Below are 23,398 nucleotides of genomic sequence, written 5' to 3'. Positions count from 1 at the left end.
GAGAGACAGCACCAGCGAACAGTGAAAGCCACAAGGACGCATGCGCAACACCGGCGCTCGATACCTCAATTGATTACTCTAACACCATTGTTTCTAAACGATAGTGCAAACAACTTCCAGAAGCCTGAATATGTGTCCAATGGACCTCCTACACCTTCCGCCATGAGCCCAAAAAAAGACACCAGGACTGAATGTTAGCTTCGCTCCATGGGCATCACCGTATTGCAACACATTTTCTCACCACTTTGGGCAATGGCATCATTTAAGCACGCTTCTGAAGCACCGAATGATGCTCAACCATGGTTCACTCCTCGATGCATGTTCCTAATCCTGTGGGGCAAATGTGCTACGATACCGTTAAAAAAATATATATCTCAGTAAGTATACAGCAAATACATGCCTCGGCTCTTGTGAGTTATTCTTGGCGGCAGTGTAGCTAACTGCACAAATTTAAGTGACATGACAAAGAGAACACAAATTATGTTACCAAAACCGTGATACGATTATGAGGCATGCCGTAGTGGCCAGGGGACTCCGGAGTTATCTTGTCTTGGAGGTTTTTTAATGTTCACCCAATGTTCGGTACCAGAGTTCCCCAGGTGGGGCCCTCCATTCCGTTCCCACTCCATTCTGAAGTGGAGATCCTCGTAATTGTCCTTTTAACTCCTCGGAATGGTGAGAGTTGTACCAGTCCCACTTGTGGAATAAAGCAATTCTGTTTGTGCCTTGTGTGCATGTATATATATATATACACACATAGTAACTAAAATATATTCTGGAAGTCTGCGGATAGCAGTTTTTGAGACCGGATTGAACATGATTAGTGCTAGAAGTGAATTGAATTGATTTTCACATATTTCTTTAATAGTTTATGAACAATGTGCCATTTAACATATCTCATATATTTAATGTCAAACTGTTTTCTCATCCTGGTGTTCACAGCAGTAAATGTTGCTGTCATTACATTGCACATGATAAAGAATGCTTTATTAATAGCACGAAGGGAGCATTAGGAACAATTCACTCTGCAGTTAACAAATTCAGGGCTCTAGAGAGTATATGTGGTCATGCATTACTATATAGGATACATCTGCTGCATCTTTAAATAGTACCAAACAATACCTACTGCTGACTGGTATGGCTAAACAACTTTTTCTTTCTTACTTTCTGTCTTCCTTTCTTTTTCCTTTTCTGTTTTTGCGAGCGATTGTGTTTACCGGAAAAGTCTGCCTATCTGAGCGATGCTGCGTGCTGTTCCTTGTTATGTCCACTGTGGATGAGATAAAAGTTGTCTCATTCTTGCTTCAATTTTGTGTTTGATCATGTACAGTCAATGAAGTAAAGTATTCCAAAACTATTCGGATTTTCAAAAGTAGTCTATTCAATTCGAAGACCTAATTAAGTGGTGACTATCCAATTAGAGGACCGCATTCGATTCATCATTCGAAGTCTTCAAATGTTTGCACAACCCTACAAATAATGTTACGTACTATCTTTTCTGGTACATGCTATTATTTTCACTTTGATGACTAACATTTAAAAGTGAAACACACTTATATGTTTCGCAGGATGCTGTTGTTTCACATTTGGTGGCATATTAACAGGGCACCATTTGTTTTCTAGCACACCTCTCTGACCAGCTGTTATCGTGCCTTTCGGATGCTTGACGTTGTCCAAAAAAATGGCACACGTTCCAAATCGCATTGGAATCGCGCAGGATGCATCATTTGTGTCTCCTTCAAGTTCAAAGTCAAGCTAAATCAAATAATTCTTGACTACTAAAGGTTGCCTTCTTTAAGTGAATTTAAACCTTGCAACAGAAAAGTTTCTAGCTCTTAAGCAGAGTAGAATGTGCAGAATGTTGTGTTGTTGATAATCACACCGCAGGAGTGGTAGTCACCGAAACGTATAGATATACTAAAAGAGCCAGTATTAAGTAAAAATATATATAAAATAAATTGACGAACATCCAGTTTAGTCTAATTGGTAAATTTACATGTTTTGTAGCATCGCTGAAAATCAATGTTTAGCTAGCGCTCAAGGGATATGTGCGCATACTGTTTCAGCTCAATTCCGGAATCACGGGCTACCATTCCATCTTCCCGACGAGTACCGTTATTCCATTCCATTCCGGGTGTTTGAAAAATGCGGAATGATTCTGGAACCATTCCGATTCCGGAGTTGCCACGCCGCAACTCTGCCCGGTACACAAGCGTTTTTGCATTTCGCCCACATCGAAGTGCAGTTGGTAGTCGATCTCGCTACCTCGTGCTTAGCAGCGCAGTCCCAAAGGCACCAATCCACCTCAGCAGATTGCGTGTCAGGAGTATTTGCCTTCAAAAAAAAAAAAATATTACGTAGAAGGCGTCGGGCGTAAGGCTGGCACTCTTGACTGAGACTTGACTCCCCTGCGTCCGGCATCGCACTGAACTGCATGGTATGCTGCACCGCACGATCCCGCGCAAATTTCCCGCTGCACTTGGACTTATATCTGGGCTAAAATGCATGCGCAGTGGTCGGAGGAGCGAGAAACTTCGGGTAAAGCGATAGTTCGAATAAAGCGATTCCGTTGCACCTAATTACTGCGTGCATAAATGCGAGCGAGACACTCAGTGCGGCGGCGTCTCCTTTACTTCCCGTAGTCACTACTCGGGATAAGCTCCCGGTGCGGTACGCATTGGGACTGCACCAGCGGCAGCATGGGCAGCCCCGCCGTGTGGAGCGCCACGGTGACCCGCTGCTGCACTTCCACGGGGATCATGGTCCACGGTTCCAGGGTGGTGAACAGGATCTTGGACTTGCCGTCTGCGCGCGCACGACGGACACGGTATGCAGATTACCGCGCACGAAGGCAGTTGTAGGATCGTGCATATCAAAGGTCAACTGCAACGAAAATTTGGGCCACATAAACAAGCCTATAGTTTAAGATGGTGTAGATAATAAGGAACCTCCGTGAAAAGTTTTGCGTTTGAAATACTAGCGGAATCGTCACGAAAAACTCTCAAAAATAGCCTTATCTGACGGCGAAACTGAAAGAAGGAAAAACGCCGCCATTACCGTTCGCCGGAAGTGAAGCATGTCCTAACGCACTGCGCCTCGGCGTGATCTCCGAGATAAACCAAGGTCACACGCACGCTTGCTATTGATGTACGTACCTTCAATGTGCGCAATCTGCTGGGGCGCGACCGCGGGGATCGTTGTGCGGAGCGTGCATTCGGTTGAGCTGCGCGAAGTGGGCGCGGCTGGCGAACAACATGGCAGATCAACAGCCGTGCGGTTTTCAAAGAATGCTCCAGTGATATCATACCATTAATTTATATAACAAATTTAGCCAAAGTGAAATGTCGTTGCAGTTGGCCTTGGAGTGTTCAATTAAAAAAAAACATTAATTTGATTAAGCAGGTAAGTTTTGCAAAAATGAAAAAAGATGAAGGAAGAGGAGGAAGGCTCATAAGTGAGCGTAGACTTCTTAAAAGACCACTTTCCACAAGATCAGGAAAATGCTCGGTTGCTCTGCCAAGCGCTCTTCTTACTTATTTCCATTTTCTTTAATTGTGTATGTGTGTGTGTTTGGGGGGGCATTCTATCACTGTGATTTCCGTCATAGCGTTTTCGTAGAGTGTGGTGATTACTGTGAAAGACAACTTGGATTGCGCGTTTACCTTGTGAACTCAAGAGCGCTGAAAAATTCGCGCAAGCTTTGCGTTCCTTTGTGTTTCATCAAGCAATCCAAAGTGGCTGAATTTCGGATGCTTGGTGGGCTTTGGAGCTAGCTGTCGTGGAGCGAACCTGAGGCGGCCTAGGAGGCTCCCTAGAACTTACTTTTCTTACAACCGTGCTTCCTAGGGAATAGTGGTGGCGCTGTGAACATTTTTCCATTTTGCCCCTATACCGGGGTGATCATATATAATTTCTCTAGAATTAAAAAAAAAGAAATGCCTGTTGCAGATAACGTAATTCTAGTCCTTGAGCTGAAGCATACAGAGAGGCAGACATTACCTGCACGATAAATCGAATCAATGTATATATATTCAACTATAATTTAAATAAACACCAATTAATTTCTTAATTCATTGCTTTACGGCACATATTGCAATTTACGAAGTGTAGCCGATGGTGTTGCAAGACGTATTCACTTAGAATAAATTTCCAGAGTGACGCCAGTGTGGAGATATCCGCCATCAAACCCGGCCTGATATTCCAGTGTTATTCCACTTACATTTTTAACAAAAGCCCACGTATTTCGTCCCACACTTTGGGAAACAATATCTCGAAACATGGTGTCATCCTGGAGATTCAGTTCAAGTTCATTCAAGTTCGTTCAAATTGCACGTGCTGCAATTTACTATTCGTAAATTGCAGCACGTGCCGTAAAGTAACTAATCAGGAAGTAAATTAGTGAATTTTCTTTAATTGGTTGAATATGCGTTTCGATTTCTCGTGCCAGTAATGTCGGCCGTAGCCATACCGATTACCTACAACACTGTACGGCGCGCGCTGCTTGCTCTTGGAACACATATCTTGCCACTATTTGTCACTCTATATTTGCCACTAGGGAGAGCGGGAGGAAGAGAGAGCATATTGTTTTTGTACGGACATCAGGAGATTATGAAGGCACCCTTAATTTCGCCACCGAACCCACCTCCTTTGGTGGATGCACTTGCGCGTATGCCAATATATTCGCAGCTTCTGGGATTTAGATGTAATGGGGACGAGGTCTTACTGAGTCGCCATCTGTCCGAAGCGCCTCCCTTGCGTAGTATGAGGGATAACGAGGCGCGTTCCTCCATAGGTTCGACTTACGGCGCTCAATAAAAACACCACGCAGCAGCCCTCCTGGACATTTCATTAAGTATCCTCGAAACGAGGGACGATTTTACTGTCGAAATAATAATATTGGGCAAATTGAAAGCACAGAATTGTTTACAGGCGCCATCTCTTTACCGAATACGCACAGTGAACGCCACAGCGCGCGGTCGCCGGGATGGAGTCTCCCGAACAGGCTTCTTGCGTGAAAGGTAGGCAAACGCTGAGAGTAAGCTATGTGAAAGATGTTCTTATAGTGGGCTGTCTGTATAACCAAAAGGAGCCTCAATGCAGCGATCGCGCGGGTTCGCAGTAACCGACTGCGCGTCTTCATGCATATCCGCGCAGTGTTTCGCTTTCGCTGCGTGCGCGTTTTCGCACCGTGCCGTGAGCTTTAGGCCGCAGAATATGAGCATTTGACAGTACACAAGCAACCAATGTTGCGTGGACGCTATCAGAACTGTTCAAAAGTAATTTCGTTATAGAGACTTAGACGCCTACAGCGACTATGATGTGCCGTCGCGACGATTCATTTTTTTTCCATCTAAATTCTTTGACGTTTCAATTGATTTGTCAAGTTGCATCGCGCCGTATGTTTATCGGTCTTCTCAGCGTGCGATTTCCCGCTGTTTCGTTTTCGTAATCCATTGCTATAATTCATAACACAAACCTGACCATATGGCATGCCTTTTTTTTAATGTGCTTCTTACCGCTCCCTTTCCATTCCAGTGAACTTGCCAGCATCTAGCATCAACAAGTTCATAGACCGAACCGTATGACATTAGCCGGGCAGTGGGTGCGAGCGAGCGTCTCAGTGCGCGTTTTCTGCTACTCACCGAGCATCGCAGTCCCGGCGCCGTAGCAGAAATCTTCCTCGCGTATGTGCATGCTGCATACCCGAGTTGTAGCCGATGGCTGTCTGCCGGTTGTAATTTTCGCGAGCCAAGCTTCACGCAGCGTCTTGTCCTGCGGCTATACGTGTGAATAATGCTGAAAGCGGACTCCGTTGCGTACGTGCGGCACTGCGGCATCGATCGGTAGCCCACCATGCTGCACGCCTCCAAAGGCAGCCACTACCTATTATAGTGCTTTCAAATGTTGTCAAGCACACACTTAAAACGGGAAAGCCTCACCAATTAATCAGAACCGCAACGGAGGTGGGACTTTAAACTTTCGTTTTCAGCTCGCTTAGGCGCTTCCGAAGCAGCCGACGCGGCCTCTGTGTCCACGTGATCCCTCATGCCACGTCACGCCGACGGTGGCGCCAGCTTTTCCAGTGGTGGAGCTCGCCCCCAATACCCCCGAAACGAGTAGATACCCTGCCTTGCAAAGGGGAGGGTCTGTTGAAACGATTACTTCCGCGGGTCCTTTGCCAGCCATCACTTCTGGCAGGTGCAATTCAGCCGCTTGCGAGAACTTACCGCGCGCACACCGGGAACCCGCACGCGTCACCTCGGCACAGCGGATATTGCGCAACATGTGCCTAAAGAGGAATGTCGGGTCCGTCCACATGAACGCGCGGTGAATGAGGCACGTGGCAGCCGGCATGCATGTCACGCGCGGAAAGCACAGGGGAACGCCCCCTTGTATATAGGCCTACCATTTTTCTTACCGTTTTTGGAACACACGTGAACGAGGGCCCAGGACTCGTTGTCGGTGTCCAGTATCTGCTGAAAGAACCTTCCTGCAAAAAAAAAAAAAAAAAAAATGTTAGAATGTTAGCCCGCACTGTTTGGCGTGCCCCCACCTCCATATTTTTTTTTAATGCGTTAGCATTAATTCTCAGGGTCGTTACGCATCTCATTTAGTTTCTATCTTTGTATATATTTATCTATGTAGGTTTGTACCGAACCGTTTTCCCGCCTACCTAGGGCACTGGGTAGTTATTAATGGTGTAATGGGTAGCGCGTCGCACAACTGTGCTCAGGTAACAGAGTGCGAAACCAACCAACTGACCAACTTAGGTCACTGAGTATGTGCCAGTGTGTACATACGTGCCGCTCTTCAACGAACCTCTCTTGCGCCGCCATGGGTTACTGTAGACGCGTGACATGGGAAGGCACCGCTGCTCGAAGAAACTCATTGACGCCGAGTTGAAGCATTGGGTATGTGCCACAGCGCCACTCGGCCTGTGCCACTCTTCAATGAACCTCTTTGATGCCAACTTGGATTACTGGGTACGGACCAGTAAGTGTGTGCCGCTCTTCAATGAACGCCCTTGATGACAACTTGGGTAGCTAGGTATAGGAATGTGCCGCTCTAGAATGACGAATAAGATCCCTTAAATTTCTCCAATGCTGAGCGGAATCGAAGCAACATCACAAGGGTTCCTCAATGACAGAAATGCGGTGCACTTTAGCAGGCCGCGGTACAAGTGCACTGGGAATGCGCCTCTTTTTAATGAACGCCTTTCACGCCAACACATTAGCGAGATGCGTCATGAATGCACTCGGTATATGCGCATGAGGAACGCTTGTCGGTAACTAATTCGGCGCATATTTTCGGAATAAATATCTTGAAAGCCGTGCTACTCTCTGAATTTCTTCGAAGCAGATATGACTTAATTACTGCGCGGCTTTATTGATTTATTTACTCACTCACTCACTCACTTAACTTACTTGCTCACTTACTTAACTCACTCACTCACTCACTTACTTAGTTACTTATTCACTCACTCACTGACTCACTCACTCAGTCACTCACTGACTGCCTCACTGACTCACTCGCTTACTCACTCACTCACTCACTCACTCACTCACTCACTCACTCACTCACTCACTCACTCACTCACTCACTCACTCACTCACTCACTCTCAGTGCCCGAAAGCCCTGAGAATATATATATGTGAATACTCACCCACATAAAGTGCCTCAATTGACATGCACCCACGCTTGCGCGCTCGCGGAGGGCGCATTTCAATGGGGGCGAATTACAAAAAATTACTCGTGTACTCAGATTTAGGTTGCCAAAAATAATCCGGCTTATACCCCATTACGGCGTCCCTCATAATCAGATCACGCACACACACGCTATGCATCAATACGTAGAACCGGTCTTTCTAGTACCGCGCTAACAAATTCACTACGAATCGGCATATATTAGAACGCTGCAATATCTTGCCCCACAGCGTTACCTGGTTCTATATAGTGGGACGTCGAAATCAAAAGCAGACTGTTTGTCTCACCGTCTCTTTGCAGGTACTGGACGTCCTGATCGATGAAGAAGTTGTACTGCTTCTTCTTCATTACCACTCCTCCGTATCTAAAAAAGAAAACAAAAGGAAAGCGATAATATTTTATTCCGTCAGAAAGCATACCAGCAACGCCACTACTTTATTTCGTCGTAAATCCGCGTTCTTCTGCAGCAGCGTCAGTTGGGAAAACGCGGGCATTCAACCTGCGCTTTGTCAAGTTTAGTCTACCGCTGCTGCTTACTCACCTTTCCTTTCGGCGATATTTAGTTCCACGTAACTTGTGTACCGCTGATTATAACGCTGCAACGTAAGCGGAATTTCAGACACGTTGGAAGAGGGCGGTCGGGCGACGGAGCAATAGCCGGCGTACGTTTAATTATAACGCTATAGATATATAGGTCCGCCTATAATTTTGTTGTCTTTTACTGATAAGGAATATCCTGTAGCTTCTTTCGACATCTTGTAAAAGGCGCATCGCGGAGCATGATATACCGGTCCAATATTTACACGGGACGAAGCAAGACAAAAAAAGAAGGGGACAAAAAAACAGGCTACGCGTGTATCTTGTGCAACTGATTCTGCGGCCTCCACTGTAAAGCCTCCACTGTAAGCCTCCATGGCTTCATCGCGATTTTGTCCATTTAGCTATAATTACGGTTCTTGGAAGGCTGCACATTCCATGACTGAGCGACCGTGCCCATGTGCTTTACTTCCCCTTTGCGCCCTGGACCCCACCTTGGACGCCAGGTGAAGCGACGCGGCTTCCTCCGTGGGGATCGAGGTATAGTGCTCACGTACCGGGAAGAGGCAGCAGGGATTGACGCGAACAAATAAATAAACTTTTACAAAATGGAATGAACTGCGCGCGCGACGAACGAATCGAACACTAATAAACAAACTTGTATATTCTGCCTGCAACAATGATCGAACACATGGCCTTATTACTCGTGGATTCCGACGCGCCTCGCGCGCGCGCTCTTGCTGAGATGGCCCGTAGCAATCGTTTCCCTGGCAATTCCTTGCGCTGCCCTTTGAAGATTCGGCCACGCTCGATGCCAGGTGCACAGGACATCACGTGATCCGTGAGCTGTCGCCATTAATACAAGTCATTGCACAGTTCTAGCCTTGGCCGATTGGAATGGTGGAATGGCCGGCGCCACATGACGATGTAGCATCTAGCCTCGGCCGATTGGAATGGTCAAATGGCCTGCGACACATGACGATGTAGCATCAATATTGATGCAACATCGTCATGTGGCGCCGGTTATTCCACCATTTCAATCGGCCGAGGCTAGAACTGTGCAATTATTTGAATTTTTTTAAACATTCCAGTGCAACAGTGGAGGGACACCGTGCAGTGGAGGCGTCCCGGCTAAGTTCAACTTTGGATAAAGATAAAAAGGGGGGGGGGGGGGGGAGCAGAGAGGGGGAGACTTACCCTTCGAGTCGATACCACATCATAGTGGCTCGTCGCGGGTAGTAGGCCCTCACGATGCACTGATGGATGGGAGGGTTGGTGGCGATCTCGAGCCAGAACTTGCCTGCGAGCTGTCGCCACGACGCGCACGGCATCAGTCCCTCGCTGAATCATGTCTTGTTCGAGATGCGCACGTCACATTCAATGTGTTTCGTTCGTAATTTGAATATATATAATGTCGGTGCGTCTACGCGAGTCCTTTCTATACCAAGATATCGCTTCGTTGGGAGTGGTGCGACAATTTCAGATGCAAAGTATGCGCTGAACGAACGAAAATAGAACTCGGGTGACTCCTTCTGCGGGAGTACCGCCGTGTCCCGCATAGCGTTCACCAAGATTTCGGAGAAGTCTCGTACCCAGGCGATGAGGTATACGTTCAATGTAATGTAATTTATTCAACTGTTCATGGGCAAAACGTATATTTTACGCATACTTTACAGGACCCGTAGCCGTATGCTACTACCCTGATAAATCGTTGCTTATATATACATAAAACTGACGACGTACACAAAGTGTCATAGTGTCAGCGGGATATGTCAAAGTGTCAGCGGGATATTCAAGATTATAGTTCAAGATTCAACTGTGTTTTTTTAAGAGTATACGCTTCGGGGGACACACTGGCATTACGACCGTACCAGATAGGAGTGTCAGATGTGCAACTGTTGGGCGTAGTGTATCTTTCTTTAAATTGTAGTGCTTGTTTATTGACGTCATTTATGCGTTATACGTAAGTCACTATATGCGAGGTCACTGTCGGATATGTACATATACGCACCGCTGACCAGTCCACTTGAGCCGCAGTTCGTAGCACAGGACAGCGTCCAGAGGCGGCTAGCACACACAACGCCAGAAAAACCGACGCTACCGGCAGCATACGCAAACCCCGGAGACTCTTTAACGAGAGAGAAAAAAAAAGAACGAGAAGAAAGAAGATGCTTGAAGATATAAATGCAAATCCAAAGGGCTCGTGCATCATACAGAGCGCACAAATCTCTGCGCGAACGTTCTGCTATATCTGAGGAAATTTTATTTTGTTTTCGCGATACACGAGGTCTTTTGAAACATTGCTTTTTTGTACTGTCCGCTGTTTCCGACGCATACCTCTCTGCATGTTCCGCCGGCTCTGCTGTTTGCTATGCGTTGACATATTAGGTGACATACTTGCTATTGAGGCAGAATGTGACATTTGACCTCTAACAATTGCTATTCTTTATAAATAGATATAAATAAATGTGCGTGTGTGTGTGTGTGTGTGTGTGTGTGTGTGTGTGTGTGTGTGTGTGTGTGTGTGTGTGTGTGTGTGTGTGTGTGTGCGTGTGTGTGTGTGTGTGTGTGTGTGTGTGTGTGTGTGTGTGTGTGTGTGTGTGTGTTGCAAATATTTCTATCTTATGTGCATTTGTACATAATTAATACATTGAAACTGTAATTTTGGAGCTTTTAGTTGTTGTTTGGTATGTTTATTATTGTTATACAGTGCATAAACCTATTTTATGTGAAATTGCTGTTCTAAGAAAAAGGAAAAAGAAAGAATAAATAATTGGGTTGCACGGTGCTGTGAACTTTGTGTGAACCATGACTTGTGCACTGCAGGTGCAGGAGCACCCGTCAAGTGCTCCGCGCATTTAGCTCCTGTACCTTTCTTGAAATATATCGGGAAGAACTCAATAAATGAAATCAAATCGTACCTGGACACCAGGGGTCGAATTCACGAAGCTTCTCGTTCGTAAATGCTCTTTGCTGTTTGGTAGGGCGCCTTTTAAAATATCATGTCCCGCATCCCGATTGGCTGACACCTGTTCTTGCGAAGAGTTCTAGCGCGACAGCACTTTTGTGAATGCGGGCCACGATATATCGCCGATACTGATTTCGCCGTCGTATGAACACCACTCTGGAATTCCCCTATTTCTCTGTTATACACGGCGCACTGAATTCAGATGCATTACTTTTCTTGATGTGTACCTAGAAAGGTATCTAAATTAAGGTATAGTTGATCTAGTTCCGCTCAGTATATAGTACGGCAGCACGACATGGTTATAGGTGGTGTTCGGCGTACAGAAGAGGAGAGGGGGAGCTGCAGTCTTAGTTGAGGTGGCAAGAGCCGCAAGAATGCAGCGCGAGCGAGGAGGAAAGAGCGCAACCATGCAGGAAAGAGCGTACGAACATCTCCAAAGAGTTGCGCGGAGCGCAGAGGTTTCTGCACAAAAGGGCCGACTTGGTGAGGGGGGGGAGAGGGGGACTGAAAAAGCCACTCATGAGCAGACCCCATTGGAAATTTCGGCTACACACTAGAAGATTTACAACGCTCTTGAAAGAGCTTTCTACCGCAGTATTTTTCAAATAGTATAGCAGCCGACGTAGAAGGAAATGAAATGTTGATGCGGTGGCGCAAGGAGGAGAGCTGTAGGAAAGACGCACTCTCTTTGCCATGGTTACAGCGCTTACTGGCCAATGGCGTTCCCCTTGTGTTTCGCCCATGTCGGACATTGAGGAATTTAAAAAAAAAGGAGAAGAGACTAGGATAGAGCAATAAAAGTCGATCAACCGTGCGATCATGTCCCGGTAGGCTTCCGGTGTGTCCACAACCGCGCTCAGCGGCTCAGCCGGTTCAGCGCACTATACTCCAAGAAGACAACGGGCGTGCCAGCAACATGTGGCTGCCGGACTGGCACGTTGCAGTGACTACGATAAATGTATAAGTAGCAAAGTTGCGCAAGCACATCGAGAGAATTTTAAATGTGCACAGGCTATTGGCAAAGGACCCTGGAACATCGATTAAAACCTGCCGGAAACCAAACACACTGGGACGAGTCCGGCGAGCGCAGGGTCACGTGTTGGGCCGACTTTTGGAGGCATGGGAGAGAAAAAAGCTTCGCCTTCAAGAGTGGAACGCGACAGCGTTCCCGTCGACCCGCCAAGGGCTTTAAAGGGCAAGATATACTCCGGCGTAACGCGCGCGCGCGGCCACGCGCGTCGCGGTTAAGCGACGTCGGTGAAAAACGCGCAGTCTACAGTACGGCGTCACGGCGTAGCCGGCGTGCCCAGGTGCGCTTGGCGAACTCAACGCCACCGGCGCGGAGATAGAGCGTGTTCTATTTCACGCGGCTGACGCTAGACCAGAATGCACTGCGCGCTGTAGCGGCAGCGAGCAGAAGGCAGAATGGCGGACTGCGGTGCGCGTACTGACAGTGCGGCTGTGGTTTTTTCAACATCCGTGTCTGGTGACAGCGCGAGTGAGGACGCCTGCTTGAAGCGATTCGCAACCATCCATGTGTATACGATGCGATGAAACGCATGGACTACCGCTACACAGAGCGGAAGAACAACGCGTGGGAAGCTATACCAAAGCAGTGTGGTCTCGCCACAGGTAAGCTGCATTTCGCAGCTCCTGTACTAGCTGGTGGTAGTCGCCGAGTTGAGGGCGCTTGTCGAATAGCTTTCGTATGTACATGGTCCGCTTCCGTTTTTGACGTAGCCGACGTACTAGCAATATGAGTGCGATGTTCTGGCTTCCAGGACAAGTTAACGCCATGCCGCAAAAGTTTTCGTTTTATGCGCGAGCCGTGAAGTTGCGCTCCCGGACGCAGAGATGGCGCCAGCCTCGCGCTGCGCGCGCACGCCGAACTGTAGAGGAAGCAAATTTCTTGCACCCCTGGCGTCGCTAGCGCAGCGTATCCGACTTCGCCTGCCGCGGCCTGACGCGCCGAGAACGTCGGACTATATCTTGGCCTTAAAACTATGCGCTATGGCGCAGCGATCACTTACGAGGCGCCCCCGATTCGGACTTTGCACCCACCAATCCCGCGGTGAGCGTCGAGAAACGCAGCGTTCGGCGCGGCAACAAAACGTACGGTGCGCCTGAGCAAGCGGAACGAACCAAAGAACTCGGTGTCTCGGAGGGGGAAACGATCTATGCGAGTCAAACGTCGTGATTGGCACGGGCATAGAGATAGATAGATAGTGATCTAAAGAAAGGAAGGACGCCTGATTCTGCAACCCGTGATGGAGCACGGCGAAGCGTCGTCAGGGGAGAGGGGGTCCGTGCCGCGACGCGCCTCGCACCGGTCCCCGCACAGCCCCAATGCGCGCGTGTCGCGCCACCTGTCAGGGCAGCGCCGTACATTGAGAGGAGGGGGTCCTCTGTGTTTGCTGCAAGATGGCTCTGCGTGTGTGGAAAGCGCAGAAGAAATGTAGCGGAAACGTACTTCGCTACGCGTTTAACTGCGACTTCTGTAATTTACATGCTCATAATTACCGATATACAGAGCAGTATAGCTTTCTACGGCACGTTTGTAAAGCAACACCGCATTCACTAGAGGCGTTTCTGTCCCACTCTGAACGATCGAACTCGTGGATGAGTGGTAGCGTCTCCGCCTCACACTCCGGAGACCCTGGTTCGATTCCCACGCTGCCCATCTTGCAAGTTGTTTTTATTTACGTATTGCCTTGTGGGATTTTTCACTCACGGCCAACGCCGCCGACGCCGACGACACCGGCTTTTCTACGACGCGGGCTCCTTAACGCTATCGCGTTAAAAGTGAAGGGGACCGCTACACGGAGTGTTGGCTCGCGAAGGCTAGCTGCGTGACATCAGGCTCCATCCTGTATGGTTTCTTTCCTTTCTCCATGTCGTCGGAGCCGAGGTCCTTTGACAGCGATACCTTGGTCTTAAGGTCGGCGACGTTGGCTTGTGTATTATTTATTTACATGTAGACGGGCATAGCCAGACTTTACAGAAATGTTTCCATGTGTGTAGGTCCGGGAAGTGCACACGCTATTGGCTAGCAAGATTGCTCATTTAGAGGAGGTGGCGGGTGCCGCCGAGCCGATGGCCGTTGACCACACGTGCAGGACGTTTCGAACCGACAAACGCGACAAACGGGTGCCGACGAACGCTTCACTTGCCAGTCGCCACCGTTGTCGCCCCCGCGGTGTCGTGAAGCTGGACAAAGGATAAAAAGGCGCGCGCCGGCAGCGCTCCTTATTGAGAGGCTGATGGGCAGATGGGAGTCGCGTGTCTCATGCGAAGGTTGTGGGATCGTTCCCCACTTGCGGCAAGCTGCTTTTCATCCACTTTAATTTCCATTAATTTATCGTTTCGTTATTTTCATTTATTAAGCACAAGTAATTTCCCCTATGTTGTCCTTGGCGTCAGCGTTTGTTGGCTTCCTATGATATGACTAATAAAATCGGGCTCCTCGGTTAACCCCTTTTCTTCTCGTTCAGGCGGTCTTAGTCACATGGAGTATAGGCCTCTACTTATTTTCAAGCAATTACGAGGCGCTTTCTCCAGTGTGCAGCTCGCTCGAGTGCATGGGCTGGGTAACGAGTGGATTCAAAAATGAAGGGGAAATGGTTTACCTGGCTTTTGTTGATATACTTTATTGCTACTGTTTCTTTTTGTTGGTTTGTGTTTGTTTTCAAGTCAGGCCACAAAAAAAGCAGTGGCCAAGAGAAAACTTTTGGGCTCATTTGAGCTAACCATCGATTCTTGACAGTTGTATGCATGTAAAACCGCTTGTGATTGGTAGAGTTCTCAGGCCCTACGCTGCCGAAGGGCGGAGAAGTGGAATTCGTGTGTGAATCGAATTGCTTAAAACGAGAAGTTAAGTTTTTGTTTGGGGGAGAGAGATGGAGTCGATCACACCGCAATCTGTTGGTGAAATGTATATATCTAAATAAACCCGTACATAACGAAGGAGTTGCTGCGAGCCTGTTTGCAACGTTTATCCTGACAACTAACGGTAAATTGACGGCCAGGAGTCCAGACCGACAAGGGTGCCATCGGGAGCGGCGGACAGGCAACAGCAGCCTGAACTCGATACCAAACGCAACTCATATATGGAAACAAAGCACTGCATGAGCGGAGGTCTGTCTGCGACGGCTGCTGCATGAATCGCACCTACGCGTCACTCACGCGCTTCCTCTCGCGATATCCCGATTAGCGTGGCCGTCGCGCCACACTTCGCTCCGTTTTCAACGTGCCGCACTAGACAGATTGTCCACGCCAGCCAATGTATTAAGCTGTGCTCAAATTTCTCATTAGGGGTATCGTAATCGTCGGTGAATGTTTTATTCTTTCTTTATTTCCCTTATTTCTGTTGCTGAGCGACGCATTTCCAGAGAAGATCTTGTGAGCTTCGCCTTTGTTCAACAGCAAGGAAGAGGACCACAGAAAGAACTACAATGTTTCGACTGACTTCATGTCCCTCGGGGATCAGGACAGAAAAGCCCACTCACGCGCGCAACACTTCAAGTCAGCGGGACAAATTGGGGAGTAAGTGCCCTCACTGCGGCTACACTTATGATTGCGTCTGTGTGTGTTTGAGACGAAGAGTATGAAATTTAGAGTGGAGCAGAATCCGGCCGGGTAGGGATGGCACACGATGAAATAAAACAAGACACCCACTACAAAAGGTTTGGTAATTAAGGTCAACGTTCGGCTCCCACATGAGAGCCTTGTTCACAAATGCGACTAAAATCGATAAAACATGTCGCTTAATTACATCGTATGATGTGTCGGGGCACATATGCGTACGTAGGTGCCAAATTTTAATCGTTTCGATTAAAATTCAGTGTCCATTGTGGTTTGAATATGAAGCGACCCTGTAGATAAAGGCGCATATTTAGATTCTTTTCTTGCGAAATAGCGCGTTCCTGATTCCAGTTAATTCCAGTTAAAATGGCGTCTAGAATAAACACGTGTGTTCGGGCGCGCTTTCCATCATTGTGTTTAATCAGGGCACGTCATTAACTGCGATCAGGCACATGTGATCGCGAATGAAAAGAATCAAAACGTGCATCATTATCTAGGGTCGCTTCATGTTCAAACCATGACGGGCACTCTTAATCGAAAGGATGGAAATGTACCACCTGTGTACGCTAGGTATCCCGGACACGTTAAACGGCTGTTTTAGCTCTTTTAGTCTCATTTATGAACAAGGCTCGCGTGTGGAAACGGAAATGTTAGCTTTACCGAATATGTTGTTGTCGGTGTCTTGTTTTATTACATCAAGGAAGAAAGACGCAAGAAGAAAAGAAGAAGAAGTATTTTAATGACTGGAAAATGTAAAGAGGTCGGCCGGATAATGGAGCATCTGGCCTGCTACTCTACGTGAGGGAAGGGGAAGAGGGGAAAAAAATGGTCACAATGGGGGATGATAATGGGAGGAACGAGGTGAAAGACACATTACACAACTGGTATCACAGGCGTGAGTCCAGGCCCGTGTCACCTAGGAAACGTGAAAGAGCACGCATTGTCTCTGTCGTCTGCCAACTCTGTGGCCATGCACCTAGCAAGAGGTCCTCCGACAGTGGTCCATTGTGTAAATGTCTCAAGGTATCTGCCATTGTCAGTCTTTCGCGCGCATACTCAGGGCACACCACGAGCACATGTTCTATAGTCTCTACAGCGCCACCCACTGAACAGTCCGGGGAGTCTGTCCGTCCAATAATGTGCAAATATTTACGCGTGAAGGCGACGCCTAATCGCAGTCTGTGTATCAGGCATGCATGAGGGCGTGGAATTCCACGCAGAATAGGAAATTTGATATCGGGATCCAGCCTTTTAAGGCGGACGTGACGAGCGTCTGCCTGGGCCCAGTATCTTCTCGTCGCACTCCTCATTAATTCCGACAGGAGGCATGTGATGTCCGGTCTGGAGAATGGCACTACAGTTCGCAGGCTGAGGGCGCGCCTTGCTGCAGCATCGGCCATCTCATTACCGTTGAGCCCACAGTGTCCCGGGATCCATTGGAACACTATGCGGTGGTGTTTTTCTTGAGCGCATGAAAGTAGCTCGGTGTTCTGCAGTGCCAGAACCTGATATGCGGTGTGGCGCAGGAAGCATCCCAAAATTTGCAGCGCGGGTTTTGAGTGCGTGAAAATGCACCACTCTTGAGGTCTTTCCCCGCAGATGTGGCGAATCGCTTCCCGAATAGCCACAAGCTCTGCAGCGGTTGATGTAGAATTATGGTCTAGTATGAAACCTCTGTTGGGCTGGTATCACCACAGCTGCTGTCGATGCCTTTGGTGACGCGGAGCCGTCTGTGTAAACATGAACATATGTCTGGTATTCTGACCAGATGTACGCGAGAGCAAGTTGTAGTCCACTGACGGGAACCAATGATTTCTTTAGTATGCCGGGGACATACGCATACGGAAGGTTGAACCATCACCCATGGTGGTTTGACGGGGTGATATGGAAGGGCATAGCCTGATGTTATGTGGGGTAGATGGCAGCGGAGTGCACTTGTGAAACTGCTGTCCGGCCGCTCATGTAGAACCGACGTCAATGGATGGCATTGGTGTCGTGTCAGTAAGCGTAAATACACGCGAAGTGGTTCGTGGGACAGGTATACCAATAATGGGCATACGTGGGCTTCCTCAATTGTGCCTTTGTTGGAGGGACGCCGTGGCAACCCGAGGCATATTTTGAGTGCCTGCGCTCGAACGCTCTCTAATGTCCGTAAGCAGGAAATACTCAAGTTTGAGAGTATCGGAAGGCTGTATCGAATGTAGCCTACGAAAGGGACTGATAAAGTCTTAGTAATAAGCCTTCCGTGGGGCCCCATTTCATGCCTGCTGCGAAGCGAAGAACATGGCAAAACAGATTAAGTTTTTGCTTCAACATATTAGCATGCCTCGTCCATGACAAACCGCGGTCGATGATAATGCTCAAGAATTTGTGGTGGGAGACATAATGTATTATGACACCGTTAATGGAGATCGGGTAGCGGCAGACGGATTTGCGCGTGAACGCAACCACAGCACATTTTTTCGGCAGCTAAGAGCAAACCCTGACGCCGTATGTATCGTGAAGTAGATGACACAGCCCGTTGTAATTTCGCACGTAGTTGTGGGCGTGTTGTACCAGAAGCCCAGATGCAGATGTCATCTGCATATGCACTGATGTGGATGTGAGGTGGAAGTTCGCTCACCAGGCCAATCAGTGCCACATTAAATAATGTTGGGCTGAGAACTCCTTCCTGAGGAACTCCACGGCATACCTGATGACGGTTAGTCTCTCCGGCAGGCGTGGACATGTAAACGAAACGGCTGCTGAGGTAGCTCACAATCCACAGGTAGAGCCGGCCGCCAATACCCAAGTCATCTAGGGCATCGAGAATGGCTTCATGAAGGATGTTGTCGTAGGCCCCTTTGATATCTAAGAAAACAGCGGCGACGAGTCGGCGTTGACGTTTTTCATGTTCCACTGTCGTAACGAGGTCAATGACGCTGTCAATTGAAGAACGACCCCGCCGAAAACCGGTCATCATGTTCGGATAAAGATCATTTCTCTCCAGAAACCATTCGAGCCTCGCCGACCATTCGTTCCACAACTTTTCCAACACAGCTGGCTAATGCAACTGGCCGGTATGAGGTAAGCTCATAAGGAGTCTTTCCAGGCTTCAAGAGAGCAACCAGGCGGCTGATCTTCCACTGCTGCGGAACAATACCGGAGACCCATGTGTCGTTGCAATAATTGAGCAGCGCAGTGCGACCAGCCCTGCCAAGATGAGAGAGAGACGAGTACGAGATCCCGTCAGGGCCAGGAGCAGATGAATACCGACACGACGCAAGAACAGCCTCTAACTCGGGCATCGTAAAGAGTAAGTCGTAGTGGTCACTTGAGGAAGGTGGCGCAAAAACTTCGAATTGGATTGAGGCAAGAAGAAAAGAAATACTGGAAAGTTATCCAGAGCAAAAATCCGTTTTGCTAACCTACATATGGGAGAGGGGAGGGGAGGAGTTTAGGATGTAGGAAGATATGCTTCATATACATTAATACTTATATCCACTCATGAAAGCTGTCACTGACGCAATATGAAAGTCAACTGACGATTCACGTAGCACAGTTCTTTTCTTCGAAGTTAATGTACAAAACTCTTGATTAAGATTTTAAGTTGGTGCCCAGCCCTAGCTTTGAATTGTCTTATGTTTTCAAAACTTAATCAACACTTGGGGGTGGGCTGGAAGTCAGATGATACTTTCAACAGCAGTTTGCGCAGATATTGTGCAGTCTTAAGAGAGAGAGAGGAAAGGAAGGATACCCTGTACGTGGAGAGGAGGAGCAAACAAGAGAGAGAAGAGACAGAAGTTCAAATCGGAGATGAGCATTATACAGGGCAAAAGCGATCAGAATCGCGTCAGAAGTGCTCGTACGGCTTTAATTATTAAACTATATCATAAAAAGGGGGGGGGGGCAAGAAACAGAGACACCAATGACAACATAGGGAAAATCACTTGTACCTACTAATCGAATTAACGAAATGATAAATTAATGAAGAATGAAAATGGACGAAAAAACAACTGGCCGCAGGAGGGGGAACGATCCCGTGTATTTGCATTACGCGTGCGATGCTCTTACCATTTAACATGCCGCGTCGCCGTTTTCCGATCCACTTTCTGGAGTACTTGTGTGTGTGTTTTTTACTACTATGACTAACCCTGCGAGTGTTAGCCAGCGCCCCCCCTCCCTCCCCCACTCCCCTCACAAGCTTTGGCGGTGGGCGTGGAACATACTTTCTGCCGCAGGCGTCACGAGCACGCGATCTTTTTTAGTAAGTTACTAAGCCATTATTTAATAAGTTTTAGTGCGACTTCTGGGTTGATGAGAAATAAAATCAGGTTACACGGACCTTGAAATGTTAAAGTAACGAACGATACTGACTTCCTTTGTTACACTATTGTCTTCACGAGAAATCGAGCGCGGAAATGCAAGAGGTTCTTCTTTATGTTTCTGGCAGTACGACTGATACCGTTGCAGTCTTTTTTTGTGTACGTCGGGCCGTTGAAGAAGAAACACAAAATGTTTGCGTCAATATACTGTGACCATTCTTGTGCACGTACACACACACTACAAACATTACAAACGCACCGGAGATCGAACGAAGCTCCTGAATGTATACTCACCCGCGCGTCAGACGGTGGCATAGTGCTCTGCAAGGCACTTCACACCCGCACGTTTGGCCTGTACGTTGAATCAACACAGACAGAAGAGAGGCAATGGTGCGAGGAATAGTGCGCGCACTCAGCCGACCGAACAGCTTAGCTGCTAGAGCTGCGCGAGCAAAGTATCAGCTGCTTTTTTTTGTCTTGTTATTTTTTTTTTCTATTTCATTTTTCTGTAGTGAGGTGGCAGAACGCAGGCGAGAAAGCGGGGGAAGGTCTAGGGGATGAGCGCTCGCAAACATATGTACTCCAGGGGCCGGGCCAGCAGGTCGCGATGTCTCCGTTCGTCTTTTCACAGTGTCTGCCATGGTCACGAATACCCACAGCCTTTCTTCCTTTCTTTCTTTCTTTCTTTCTTTCTTTCTTTCTTTCTTTCTTAAAGCGTTCCCAAAGAAGCACTAAGCTGCTCTTTTAAGCCTGCCTCTGCTGAATCGCTCTTTTCTCAAAGCCTATTTTATTTGATTTTGTAGTTTCTTTTTTTCATTTATGTTAGAAAATACGATATGCTGTTGCCAAAGGGCACGAAAGGCTGCACACGCCTTTACATCTAGCCGCTTGCCCCCCAAGACATCCTTTCTTTTTGCTTTTTCCCACCACATTTGTCGTTGTTATCGTCGTCGTTCCTGTGACAGAAGGGAAGATGTCTTCCACATCTGTTGCCGTAGGCGCCGACTAAGGAAGGGGGGAGAGGGGGATGGGGAGGGAGGAGGAGGTCTGAGCCCCCTCCGAAGTTTTCCGTAGACGAAATGAGGCCAAACAGGATTCAGTCGAAATCAGATTCCATAGCAATCATGCGGAGCAGTGCTTAAACTCGGACTCAAAGAACATAAAGAAAAAGATGCTCTAGTTTCGCCGGAAAGGCGACTCATTATTAGTGACAGCGAGGTGTAAAACAATGACACGAAGGAAAATTCTTACCGTATAAATCCGTGCAAGGGCCGCACCCCCAACTTGACAGTCAATATTTTAAATAACTCCAAGCGAGAATCAATCGCGTTCGGTGCTCTGATTCCGATCACGCTCAGCAGCGAATTTTCGCGCGCAGCGTACTTTCGCGTGTCGTTAGTAGATGGCGAATAGAGGCGATCGCGGACGTTTACGGCGGATTTCATACGCGTAGTTGGAAAAATTAGGTAAGATAGCCCGGTCCCATATATGGCTCGTCAAAATCGCGACAAAAAGTGCATGCCCTTACACGAGTCTATACGTTAGTTATATCGACCTTACAGATTGTAGTAAAGATTCACTTACTAATTAAAATACCAAGGATAGTGCAACGCACGGACCACGTAAACCTGTAAATATCTCACTGCATGACCACGAGCACCCGCAGTCACAACGCTGGCGTTATGGAAAACGCCGGCAGAGGGGGCGAATGTTTCGTACAGCCGCGCGATTCACCGCGGCTCCGGACACTACATTCATGATCGTCATCTGCCTATGTTTAAGTCCACTACAAGACGTGGCCTCTGTCAGCGATATCTTTACTTACCACTCTCTTTTAGACTACGCGATCTGCAACACTAGGAGCGCGGAAAGACAGCCCGGGAAGGAAGACACTACGCTTGCAGTTAGCAGCCATTCCCTGCTCGCCCTTTGTCATTGCACCTACCCATACCAAACATTATATACGGCCCGCGGGCCGCGTAAACGTCAGCTGCGCACAGTCATTCGCAGCCACGGCAGGGATAGAAGAGAAGACGCGCGCTCTCCTTCCCAAGCGCGCGTTTGGGCACGTGACCTTCAACTAACACAAATATTGAGTGCGTGGGAAAATAATGCCCATCAAGCCGCCATCCTTTTCGGGGCTCGCTGTTACGTGCTTTTTCTCGCGTTCACGACGTATGGGTCGCTCGTTCATATGGCTTTGGGACTTTATACGGAACATCATGGCGACGACGAGAACTCAATCGCGAGAAAAAAACATGCACTGAGCTCGCTCCTATACCGCGACTGGTGATGGTGCACGGTGCAATATGCACCACCTAAAGACACGGCATGAGCACCAACGACAAAGCCAACACAAGTCACGTCGCTTATCGGTACTTCGCCAGAATCCTGGCTTACGCTGAGAAGGAAGCGGATTTTCCACCGTATAAGCACGTGGGGAGACAGCGCACGCGAAAGCATTAGCCATCTCGGATAGCAAGCTGGAACCAGGCGCAGATTACCTCCAAAATAAAGCGCCACCCGGGCACGTAGTACCCCTCGGGCGCACGGATACTCAAGCGCCGTCACTATATACTAACTAGGAGAAAAGCGCGTTTAACTGACTGACTTGGCGAAACTGACGCATTCGGAAGATTGTTCGCTCTCATTGTAATGGCGGGGTGCGCCTTCATGAATGTTACGTGGCGATTAGCATTGATAAAGGAAAGAAGTTGGGAGATATCGCATAGCTCTGACCCGTTCTGTACTATAGGGCGCCAGTTTTACTGAGTGCTCCGTCTACCGTAAGGCATACACAAGGTATTCATTTAGCAAAAGTTATCAGGCGCTAATACGAGGCGGGGATGCAGGGAGGGAAGATTCAGGGAAGTGAGGCAAGGTTCAAGCAAACTACGTGGCTTAGAAAACAACGCTGAATTTCATACAAAGAGAATGGGGTACATAACAGCGCTAGCAGGTTGAGGCCTTTTGCGTACGCAAAGACGCTTGGTCGTGCTACTTAAAAGTCCATAGTCAATGCTGTGCATTTTCTTTATTAATTTTTCTTCGTCTATGTGCTTTATCAGCTGCCCAATAACGTGATCGACTCTGTTTTTATAGTTGCTCTTGTGTCCTTTTGCGCTTTAGAAATATCGCTGCGTCTTATTATTTGTACATCTATTTTTATTATAGTTTTTTTATTTGTTTGCCTGACAGTTTATTACCTAAAAATCATTTATTCCTCCGCCAGGAAATAAGTGAAACCAATGGCACGTAATGAATGCTTTACAAGTAATCAAACTATTACGTTATGGAGTCACCT

General features: G+C 47.9%; 1 protein-coding gene across 1 annotated transcript; it reads right to left on the bottom strand.

The window, feature by feature from the left end:
- Nucleotides 1–1,194: 1,194 nt before the first annotated feature.
- On the bottom strand, nucleotides 1,195–21,101 carry LOC126540756 (uncharacterized). The gene is made up of 6 exons (XM_050187606.3): nucleotides 20,389–21,101; nucleotides 10,253–10,369; nucleotides 9,439–9,548; nucleotides 7,992–8,068; nucleotides 6,419–6,490; nucleotides 1,195–2,805 (listed from the first exon to the last, which is right to left on the bottom strand). Exons 1-6 carry the CDS (start codon nucleotides 20,407–20,409, stop codon nucleotides 2,630–2,632), a joined length of 573 nt encoding a protein of 190 aa, XP_050043563.1. The 5' UTR covers nucleotides 20,410–21,101; the 3' UTR covers nucleotides 1,195–2,629.
- Nucleotides 21,102–23,398: the final 2,297 nt, after the last annotated feature.

Source organism: Dermacentor andersoni, chromosome 3, assembly GCF_023375885.2.
Source record: "Dermacentor andersoni chromosome 3, qqDerAnde1_hic_scaffold, whole genome shotgun sequence".
Taxonomy (NCBI): Eukaryota; Metazoa; Arthropoda; class Arachnida; order Ixodida; family Ixodidae; genus Dermacentor; species Dermacentor andersoni.
This window is presented reverse-complemented; position numbering and strand designations above follow the sequence as displayed.